This window comes from Adiantum capillus-veneris, chromosome 12, assembly GCF_014529385.1.
Source record: "Adiantum capillus-veneris isolate H3 chromosome 12, ASM1452938v2, whole genome shotgun sequence".
NCBI classification, from domain to species: Eukaryota; Viridiplantae; Streptophyta; class Polypodiopsida; order Polypodiales; family Pteridaceae; genus Adiantum; species Adiantum capillus-veneris.
This window is the reverse complement of record NC_140942.1, coordinates 87,816,178-87,827,502: the sequence shown is the minus strand read 5'-3', so window position 1 is coordinate 87,827,502 and position 11,325 is coordinate 87,816,178. Positions and strand designations below refer to the sequence as shown.

The 11,325-nt window shown below is 44.1% G+C and overlaps 1 protein-coding gene across 4 annotated transcripts; it reads right to left on the bottom strand.

The window, feature by feature from the left end:
- Positions 1-476: 476 nt before the first annotated feature.
- On the bottom strand, positions 477-11,071 carry LOC147446089 (protein DETOXIFICATION 54-like). 4 transcript variants are annotated; one of them, XM_086525403.1, is made up of 6 exons: positions 10,239-11,071; positions 4,976-5,051; positions 4,594-4,660; positions 4,418-4,460; positions 2,082-4,335; positions 477-1,562 (listed from the first exon to the last, which is right to left on the bottom strand). In XM_086525403.1, exons 3-6 carry the CDS (start codon positions 4,607-4,609, stop codon positions 1,092-1,094), a joined length of 2,784 nt encoding a protein of 927 aa, XP_086381529.1. In that variant the 5' UTR covers positions 4,610-4,660; positions 4,976-5,051; positions 10,239-11,071; the 3' UTR covers positions 477-1,091. The 4 variants fall into 4 exon arrangements, with proteins under 4 accessions (XP_086381529.1, XP_086381531.1, XP_086381530.1 ...); XM_086525405.1 differs by having other exon boundaries at positions 2,082-4,330; positions 10,239-11,068; XM_086525404.1 differs by lacking the exon at positions 4,594-4,660 and having other exon boundaries at positions 10,239-11,068.
- Between the last annotated feature and the right edge of the window lie 254 nt (positions 11,072-11,325).

Here is an 11,325-nt window from a genome sequence, read left to right as displayed (position 1 = left end):
TGTTTTTTTTTTGTACCATAGGTCCTATTTGACCTATAAGACCAAAAAAATGGCCTATTTGACCTATATTTGACCTCCAAGGACAATAATGAAATCTCTCTCTCTCTCCCTCTCTCTCTCTCTCTCTCTCTCTCTCTCTCCTTGCTCCTTAGAGAAACTTGTCCAAACCAATTCCTCAAATCCATAACAAAGACACTTAGAATAGAACATTGAATGAAGACAAGAGTACATGGGAAGTGAGTGAGGAAGTAATTGTGCAGACTACTTTTACTTAGAAAGTATTATGTAGTGTGTGTTTGTAGCGAAAAAAACTTATTTTGAAACCACTATGTTGACATTCATGCATGGGATTATACCACCATAAGCCTGCAAGAAGGGAAGAAGCCAGGAGAATCAATTTGTGCAATACGAGGTCAAGGATTCAAAATTTCTCGTGTTGCATAATCATTTGATTGATGTGTTACTTACCTTGCAAACAAAATAGCAATAAAAAACCATATTATATCACATATTAGTCAATAGTGTTTATTGGACTGCATAAGTAGTATTGCAAGCTAATGATAATGAACTTTTTAAAAATTATTGGACTACATAGGTAGTCCTTAGTAAAGGGTTGGAATTTGGATGCATCTCTAGACCATTGGATAAAGCTTGCGGATGAGTGCCACATGACAAGCTAATGATAATAAACTTTTTTTAAAAATTTCTTTTTGGCCCTTGTGAGAGGATGTTGACCTACCAGAATAAGAGATGTTCAAGCATAGGTTAGGGCTTGTGCTTGGCACACCCCTGCTGCAAATCTTACCTTGCACCGTAATGTCACCAATTCCGCCTTATGGCATGCTCGTGTAGAAACATACATGGCCCAGCAGCCGACGTCATCGTTACCACACAACCTCCACGACACCGTGTTTCAGCATTGCCCAGGCATCCATGAAACAGGATGTAAATAAGCCTATCTTGATGCAAATCTCAAGCCCTGCTTTTGCAACACTTCAAAATTCTAGTTTCCAACTAGAAACCTTGTGGCCAAGAAAAATGTCCCCTCTGCCCTTGGTTAAGCATCACAATTCTTAACTTTCGATCCAACGTTAGGCCGTTTTTCTACGTTCCGATACCTGCCCCTTCTTGTGCTGGCCCTTCTTGGATGAAAAGAGCCTAAGTTTATTGAAAACTGCCCTCTTCATATCTCTGCTCGAAGCTTGCGTGCATCCGTTCAACCTTTTACTGTGTGGGCCGCGCTCCTCTGCTTCTAAACGAGCCATCATTGCGCATTTTCGTACGCTTTCATTCATCATACTCATAGAAACTTCCCAACAGTGCCCATCCTGGATATGTCCACTCTTAGAAGAGCCATAGCTTTTTCCCAATGCTTGTCTCCCCGAGCCTGTCTTCAACAGTTTCCAATTCCCATCCGCAAATTGATCTTCAACACTCCGGATACGCTTGTTGATTGAATCCATTCTCATGCTATCAGGTTCCTCTACCTCCAACTCTTTCAAGCGAGCTAAGGGTTGTTCAAAGCTCGTCAAGTTCGATAGCTTGGTGCAAGAAGCATCCACCTGCACCTCAACATATACCAAGGACAATGGGCTGTACCAAAATGAGATCATCCTTGTAATCTGATCGAGGTGCATAATACAACTACTCTGTTACCCAACATGCCCTTATTCGAGGACCATGAATTCTCCCATATCAATGCCAACAAAGCAATCACTGCTATTATCTGACTCTCTATGTTTGCGCTAAAGGGCTATTTCTCTCATGCATACATAAACTTTTCCCCAGAGAGCAAAACGTGCACTGATCTTCAGCAAAAAATCATAATAACCGAGCGTGCCACTGAATATTAGCTGGCCCACTGAATTGCCGAGCATGAAAATACAATGTGGGTATGAAGAAGGTCGTACAGGCAACGTGAAAACAGAGTGAGCCTTAGCAGTGAAAGGGATTGTTGCAATCCCCGAACCCCAAAACCCATGAGAGGCACTAGAGTTAGCATGCAGGCAAACAAGGTCGATGGTCGCAACTATCTGTGCTGCAAAGAAACTCGTGATCGTGGAACAGAATATGAAACAAACCTTTGGGTCACCATTATCACCCTTCATAGAACAACCATTCGAAAGAAATGTTTCTTCACGCGGCATGATAATGAATGGCTCGGCCTTGCCTTTCTTGTGTGTCTGCTCATCTGGTGTTCCCTTCGCTTCCTGTAGCAGTGCTCTTCGTGGGTTTGAAAGTTTATAGGCTCGTGAAGTTTGTATTCGCCAGTCAGTATGTAGCACCACAGTAACTGTGAGAATTGCAGTGGTTGCGGCCGCAGTTGCAAGACCAATCCACAAGCCCAGCAGTCCCATGCCATACTTAAATCCCAACAGAATGGCTAACGGTATCCCTATTACATAAAAAGTGCCAAGGTTGATCAGTGCTCCCATAGTGGGCCGAGCACTTCCCCGCAACACTCCACATGCTACATTTTGAGGGAAGTTGGCCAATTCTATGATAGCCATAATGGGAAGAAGTTGCGCCACGCTTTTCAACACTTTGACATCCTTTGTAAAGAATCTGCCCCAAGCCATTCGTGAGGAGAGCAAGAGCCATCCTGCCCCCACAAATCCCAAGGCCATGCTTACCCATAACGCTACCATTGCCGCATGATATGCCCTCACTGGTCTCTTTGCTCCGAGCTCATTGCCGACCCTTGTGCACACGCATGATGCAAGTGCAACCTCCAATGCATATAAAATAGTGTCACCATTAAGGACAATCGCAACCGTCTCTACTGCTTCTTTTGGTTGCGGAAGCAACCCTGTGAGCAGCACCATAATTTCATAGCACCATCCCTCCATGCAAGTCATAAGGCAACAAGGCACAGCTAAACTCAATAGGCTGCCCCAAGTGGGCGCTGCAGCTGAGTTTTCATCGGTACAACTCATGACGTCATCACTTCGCTTCAGCGGAAATATAAGTAGCACGTATCCAAGGAGCATAATTGCCAAGACAAAGTCTGTTATGCAGATGGCGAGTGCAGTTCCCGGAGCTCCGATTCCAAATGTCGATATTAGCAGGTAATTGAGAGGGACATGCAGACAAAGAGCAAGCAGAGAGCAGAGCAAGACCGGTCTGGTGATACATTGAGATCGCAAAAAGAAGCGCAAGGGGGCTATGAAACACGTTGCAAGCAAATCGGGCAGTAAATAGCGGAGGTAGGTTTGTGCTGCCTTGGCAAGTACCGGTGTTTGGCCCATAAGCAAAAGCAAGCCTTCAGCTTTATACCAGGCACCTGCAATGGGGAGTGCAGCCAGCAATAAAACTATGAAACCCCGTCGAAGTGTGAGCTCTAGCACTTTGCGCCTCCCAGCACCATGTGCCTGGCTGCAAACCGCCTCCATGCCGCCTGCTAGACCTATCAATATTGACCATCCAGCCACATTCGCAAATGTAAGGGCCAGAGTACCCGCAGCCAGCTCAAGTCCACCTAGCTGCCCCAGAAATGCTGTCGACACGATGTACCTTGCAAACCACATCATATTGGTAGCTGCCATGGGAAACCCTAAGTAGGTCTGCCTATGTACCTCCTTCCATGTCTGCTTCAACGTCGGCCTCTTCTTAACTTGATCCATCACATACCAGGCTGCTGCTGCTGCACCATCATTGTCATTGTCCCCATCCCGAATATCTCTCGGAGACAATTTTCGCTCTTGGAGCAGCTCTACTTTCTCTTCTTCCTCCTTGTCAACAAACTCTTCTGGGCAGCCACCCACCCCATCTTTGGTTGTGGTATCTTCTTCAGTTGCCTGTAAGCTTCCTAAAGCTGGAGAGAAATCTATTGACGATGATGACAGTGTGCGAGCAGTCGCAGAAGGAGCGAGTGAATCAGACGGTGGAGATGCTGATTGCCGAGCTGTAGATGGATAACCTTGAGCTTGTGACTCTGATGGTGGCGGCGATGATGCTCGTAGAGCTGCAGACGGCCGAGTTGATATTGAAGACATTGACACTGGAGCCGATGCTCGTCGAGCTGGAGATGGTTTAGCTGGAGGTGAGGGGACAAATGATGGAGACGATGTTCGTCGAGCTGGAGGTATGTGCTGCATTTTACGGTTTGCCAAATCTTTGTTGACATGGCTAAGATTACCCTCACCAACCAAGCAATTTTCCAACTGTAAATCTGTCACAGGTTTCTGCACTTTGCAGCTTGCATTGGTATTTAATGCCACAGGCTGGTCCTTGTTTTCACTTGATAGTATTGTAGAAGACAGAGTAATTCCACCAGTCAAACATTCCATCCTCTTGTATGGCCCAAGAACGTGTAGGCTGCTGCTCAGTCCTGCACTATCATCCATCATAACAAGAGAGGTCATAAGACAAATTCCAGCACGACGCATCAAACAGTAAGATAAACTTGTCTACTCACCTCATACATACTTTCACCCATGTTCCCCATTTCCAACATGTTCCTGTAAATCGTCACCGCAATATGAGAAAAGCAGAAGGCGGGATCAAATCTCAGTAAAATCCTGCTCTCTCACATAGAAAACATTGTGCATTTGACTGTCGATCATGACGGGAGCAAGCACACCCCCTCCATACCAGGCAAATAGGGCATTCATCTCAAACAAAAACTCGCCATCGATGATAACATTGCAGGATCATGAGCCTGTATACAAGGCAATTAACCACGTCCTACTGCTCAGCTTCTATCTTCAACATAACTCTCTGTGTGCGTGCGTGTGTGTGTGTGTGTGTGTGTGTGTGTGTGTGTGTGTGTGTGTGTGTGTGTGTGTGTGTGTGTGTGTGTGTGTGTGTGTGTGTGTGTGTCTAGTGCTCAGCTTCTATCTTCAACATAACTCTGTGTGTGTGTGTGTGTGTGTGTGTGTGTGTGTGTGTGTGTGTGTGTGTGTGTGTGTGTGTGTGTGTGTGTGTGTGTGTGTGTGTGTGTGTGAGAGAGAGAGAGAGAGAGAGAGAGAGAGACCTTGGAGGCTGGCATGTTGCCGGAGAAATTCTTCTGCGATCGACCTGCGCCGAGTGCCGAGACGAGAGCGCTGCGCCTGTTCGTCGACGTTCGTTTGATTTTGAGCTATTTTCTACAAGGAATTGCTCTAATTTTCCCAAAAGCATAAACACATAATTCAAAAATCACCCAGTAGCGTTTATCTCTTGAGTCCATAATATCATTTTGAGAATCTTCATTCTAACATGTTCAATAGAGTGCTTTGTATAGAAACCTGTGAAAGCTTATCAGTTTTGCAATGTTTTCTATTATCAAGAGGGATAGATTGGGAATTCTGGAAAATTTCAAGGGCATAATGAAAATTTTCATCCAAACTTGAGTGGTATTTTGAAAAATTTTCAAATTACAGGGGTATTTTGGAAATTTTCACAAATTTGAGGGGTTATTTTGGTAATTCTTTCTTTCATTTAGCGCCTTCACCAAAAATTTGCATCTCCCTAAGTCACCTCTCTTGATTTCAGGACGGCCCATCTATATCTATACTCTATACTTCTATTAGGATTGATCTTTGTGTTTTAAGTCCTCTCCGCATAGTGGCTCTTCTCTTATTTTAATCCTTCAGTGATTCATGCAGAGGATTGATCTTGGTGTTTTAAGTCCTCTCCGCATAGTGGCTCTTCTCTTATTTTAATCCTTCAGTGATTCATGCAGAGGTGATAGCAGATCCCTCATATGTTCTCATTTTCGCTTCGTATCTCACTCCAGATGCGTTGGTTGCACAGGATGAGGGTTACGCACAAAATTGGATTCTTGATTCTAGTGCAAGTTTTCATGTAGCACCGCATAGAGATTGGTTCTCCTCTTATGCGTCCATGCAGGGCATATTCAAGCTTGGTGATTCCTATGAGCTTGAGATTATTGGCATTGGTGATGTAAGTTTCAAAATGCATAATGACACTACTTTTGTGTTGCAGAATGTCAGACATGTGCCCAAACTTACAAAGAGCTTGTTTTCTATAGGGCAATTGGATGACCTTGGTTACACTACAGTATTTGGTAATAGTTCTTGGCTAATCTGCAAGAGCAACCTTGTCATAATGAAAGGTCATAAAAATGGATCCTTGTACTCTATGTTTGTATCAAGTGTCAACGAACACTCTATTTATGTTGTTGAGCTGCCGTCTACTAAGTTGTGGCATAGCCGGCTAAGGCATATTAGCCAGAAGAGAATGAAAACACTTCAGTGTTTTGGCTACTTACATGTGTTAGATTACACGGATTTCCATTGTGTGAGCATTGTCTATATGGCAAACAAACTAGGTTGACATCTTCGCCATTGAACGGCAAACCCCTAGACTTAGTGCATAGTGATTTGTGTGGTCCAATGCCACATAAGACTCTAGGGGGAACAAACTACTTTCTCACGTTCATAGATGATTCTACCAAAAAGGTGTGGGTGTATCTCCTTAAGTGTAAGGAAGAAGTATTTTCTACGTTCCAGAATTTTCTCGCCATGGTTGAGACCAATCATGGAAAAAGCTCAAATCTTTTTGCATGGACAATGGTGGAGAAAATGTCTCCACAGGGTTCAAAGATTTCTGCAATCAAAGAGGCATTCGTAGGCAGTTTACTACTCTGTACACACGTGCTCAGAATTGGATGGCTGAAAGAATGAATCGCACGATTCAAGTGCGAGTTATCTCTATGATTTTATGGTGAAACTTACTCTAGAGTTTTGGGGGGAAGCTGTTCTAATAGCAATGCACATTATCAATAGTTCACCTAGATCTCCTTTGAATTTCAAGATTCCAGAGGAATTGTGGACTGGAAAAATGCCAAGCTATGAGCATTTATGTGTGTTTGGATGTGAGGCATATGCACATGTGCCCAAAGAACTTCGTCACGCAAGCTAGATTCCAGGTCACACAAATGCATTTTTATTGGCTATGATGTAGATGGACTTAAAAAGGCACTCTATGGCCTCAAGCAAGGTTCAAGGCAGTGGTACCATAAATACGACAAATTCATGCAGTCCCAGGGTTATGTCAAGAGGATCATTGCTTATACACAAGAAATTTAAACGATGGTTCTTTAATCATCTTGATCTTGTATGTAGATTATATGCTCATCTCGCAGGGAAATCAATTGATGTGATCAATCAATTGAGAGAGATGCTAAGCACTCAATTTTCCATGAAAGACTTGGGAAATGCCAATCACTTTCTGGGTATGCGCATCGAGAGAGAGAGAGAGAGAGAGAGAGAGAGAGAGGCAACATGGAATTCTTGAATTGTCTCAAGAAAAGTAAATCCACAAGGTCTTGCAACGTTTTAGTATGCAGAGGGGAAAGTCATTGAGTACCCCAATGCAAGCATACTTAAAATCAGCAAGGAACATTCTCCCAAGACAGATGCTGAGAAAGAGGAAATGGCGAAGGTGCCATATTCTTAAGCAGTTGGCAGTTTGATGTACGCTATGGTAGCCACAAGACCAGACATTGCACATGCAGTGGGAGTGGTTAGTAGGTACATGTTAAACCCTAGCAAGAAGCATTGGGAAGAAGTGAAGAAAATCCTCAAATACCTGAAGGGTACAGCTAGCAAGTGTTTATGCTCGGGAACAGTGATGCATCACTTGTGGCTTACACGGATGCGGATTATGCGGGTTGTGTGGATAATAGAAGATCCACAACTGGCTATGTGTTCATGTTTGCTAGAGCAGCTATCTCTTGGAGATCGTGTCTCCAAGACTGCACATCTTCATCTAGCACTGAGACAGAGTATGTTATTGCGTCCGATGCCAGCAACAACAAGGAAGCCATATGGTTAGCTCGTCTAGTGGGAGATTTGGGCATTCACGAGGTTCCAGTACTACATTGTGATAGTCAGAGTTCCATTGCTTTGGCAAAGAATCCGGTGTTTCACTCAAAGTCGAAACACATAGAGGTCAGATACCATGTCATATGAGATGTATTGGCTTGCAAGTGCATTGATCTTGTTAAGGTTCACACTGATGACGAGCCCACAGATGCTCTCATGAAGAGCCTAGCCTCCAAGCGCTTTACGCACTACATACATGTTCCGGGTGTAGGATGAAGCCTAAACGATGCTTTATCAACTTTGTATTGACTAACTATATTGATGCCATTATTGGCCACCCTGACCTTCAAGTGGGAGGTTGTTGGGGTGTAGGCCATGTGACCATGGGAACCACCCCCTATTCACTTACTCTCTAATGAATATAGGGAGAGAAAGTGAGAGTTGACTCCACAAACTGTTGTGCCTCCTACTTCATCCCCTTCCTTCTTCTCTCCTTCCCTCTCTTGCACTCACCACTCTGCACGGATCTCTGGATCCCCTACAAAGAGCAAGGAGACAATCATGGTTGATAATCATAGTTTTGTACCAATTGGATCTATGACAAAGGGGTTTTGCAAGGCATGTAAGGTGGACCCAAGAATGTTGCAATCAGTTCAAGCATGGCTCCAAGAAAAGCTAAAGCAAGGCCATGCGAGGGTGGACGGCTCAAGAGGCATGTCTGCCCATGGTCGGCAAGCAAGATCCAACATGATTCTAGGATCATTGGCAATGAGTATTGGATAACCCAGGTATGCATTGTCGGTGCAATTCTTGTACATATTTTTATGCTTTGAATATGATACCCCATTCGACAAGGTCGAGGATCTCGACAGGGTAACTCTGTATACTACGACAAGGGTCAAGAGACTGCTAGCATGGAAAGTCAAGTTGAGTCGAGTGATTATTAAGGCATGCATAGATTTTTTGTTTGTTTGGCTAACTTTTCAAAACATGTTTCATAGCTCTGTCATGCAACAAAGGTGAGTGCCCTTTAAGCACTCCAAAAACAAGCACGACTTGTGACAATTACCATAAGCATTACAATTTTGCTGCATACATTGTTGGTCAAGGGCCGATAATTAGTTTGACTAGACTTGATGAACGGTGTCAAGTTGCTGGGCATGGCCGAACCTTTATCACCACTCTCCGAAGCGGACGGAGAACACTTGCTTCAAGGCACCATTGGATCATTTCAAGTACGCTTTGTGGTGCAATTTCTAATCTCAATATTGTATACTATTTGACACGGTCAATTAGTTGTAACTGTTCGACAAGTTCAAATTAAATTTTCCATGATACAACATACGTTGGCTATGAGCACAATGTATGTGCAACAAGGATTTTTGGTTAAGGCATATTGCATAGCGGCCTCCAACATTTGGAATATGCTATGAACATACGAACTTGGGGGGACTTTGTAATGTGTTTACCATGATACAACATACGTTGGCTATGAGCACAATGTATGTGCAACAAGGATTTTTGGTTAATGCATATTGCACAGCGGCCTCCAACATTTGGAATATGCTATCAACATACGAACTTGGGGGGACTTTGTAATGTGTTTACCAATTATTTTACTAGGTCTCAGTCTAACACAAACAAACCAAGAGGGCATACATGGTACTTACGATAGCTCTCACTCTAGTAGAAGATATGGCTATGAGCTAGATTCCAGCACAGACAACAAAATCATGTTGAAAATTACTCTCAAAAAGAGATTTTCCCTTGCAAGTTCACGACTATGGGCCACAGCAAGGCGACAAGGTCGGCCAATTTCAAGTTTTTCTTGTCTTTCTATGTTTAAACCTTTAATTTGAAAGGATTGTCTATTGTACAAAGCAAAGTGCTTTGACAAATTCCACAAGAAGCAAGGCTTCTAACCATGCCAAGGTCATAATTGTTGACTTGGAATCAACGACATTGGTACACAGTAGCGGGAATGTGGCAAATTAAGGACATAAGCACACAATTTACGTATGACAACGACGAATTGTGATGTTTCCATGTCCGATTCTCCAAGGCACTTCTAGTATCGGGTCAATCGGTAGGGACCGTCATTGTCACCAAGAGCTTATACCTCTACGTGCACAGCATGCCAATCAGGTAAACAAAATTTCACCTCATCATTTTTTATGCTTCTGCTTTAACAAGATAAACATAAGCTCTAAGTACATTCTGATCAATAGCCAAGGTGGGTTGTTAGCAGCACCGACACTTGGGTTCACTGAAATCTAGGAGTTTAAGCTCCCTTTACAATTACCCAGGCCGTTAACGGCTGCATGATTTATAAAAAATGATTAACTAAATCTAGGATGTCGTTGATGATCGAAAATTTCCTTCGTGTCAGATTTCCCTGCTTTGAATGTTGTTGAACTCTGTATATTTGCTCTACTTTCTCTTACCGAGCTCAAGAGAGAGAATTACCTGTTTAGATTTGAGAACGAGGGAAAGAGTTATCTCCTTGCTTATGTTCGAGAGCGAGAGAAAGACTTTTCCGGCTCTTCTCCCTCCTCCGTCTCCCCTTCATGTCTGTCTTGTTCATGCCTTGCCTCATGCAAGCCCCTCTTCTTCCAATAGCCATCCTCTCCCTTTGTGCATCATGCATCTAGGTCGAGAGAGACTTCTTCTTCTACTCCCATTCTGTCATACTCGTGCAATACTACTTCCCTTCCGTCGTTTCTCCCTGCTTGCTTCCGAGAGCAAGAGAGCGTGGCTTCTTGCTCTTGTCCTTGCTTATCCGAGAAGGAGAGAGATAGAGTTCCTCCTTCCTTGCTCAAGAGCGAGAGAGAGAGAGAGAGAGAGAGAGAGAGAGAGAGAGAGATTGCCCCCTTCGTTTGCTAACCGAGGACGAGAGAGAGAGAGAGCGGGAGATTTCCCTTTCCTTTGCTCACCAAGGACGAGAGAGAGAGAGAGAGAGAGAGAGAGAGACAGCGGGAGATTGCCCTTTTCTTCTCCCCCCAATCCCCTTCTTTTTTCCTCATCGTTCCTTCGTTCATGCTCTTCCTCACCTTACTCTCCATGCCCGCTATTTTTAGGCTCTTTTGCTTTTTGTTGTCATGCCGCTGCCCTGACAAGGCGCGTGAAGCCCCACTTAATGATGTGGCACGTGAGTCAACAAGCTACAAGGGATATGCCGCTGTTAGAGCCAAATAGGGGCGTCATAACCAGATCTACAGTTCCCGCTCCATAGCCACGCTCGTCCGAGCTTCGTACAAGCTGGCGCTAGCCTCTTCGCCTCCCTCTGCCTTCTCCCGCTGCCTGCATGCCCTTACCCTTTTTTTTCCTCCTCTTCCCACACTCATTAAACCCTTTTAATTATGAGCGACCATTGGCCCTTGGCCATTCAACCTTGGGCGGCCATTGATTGGCTTTTTGGCAGTCCTTTGGGTTAATGGCTCTTGGTGGTTCGGCCTCATAATACACCACACTTGGCATGCACATCGAGAAAAGCATCACCTTCCACATCATTCGGAACACAAAAGCTTCATTGTGCTGCCTTCCCTTCACATTC

Coding starts and splice junctions, on each gene's coding strand:
- LOC147446089 (XM_086525403.1), bottom strand. Junction 4,336..4,417: donor TGGGTGAAAGTATGTATGAG/GTGAGTAGACAA, acceptor GATGGATGATAG/TGCAGGACTGAGCAGCAGCC. Junction 1,563..2,081: donor GTGATAATGGTGACCCAAAG/GTTTGTTTCATA, acceptor GTTGAGGTGCAG/GTGGATGCTTCTTGCACCAA.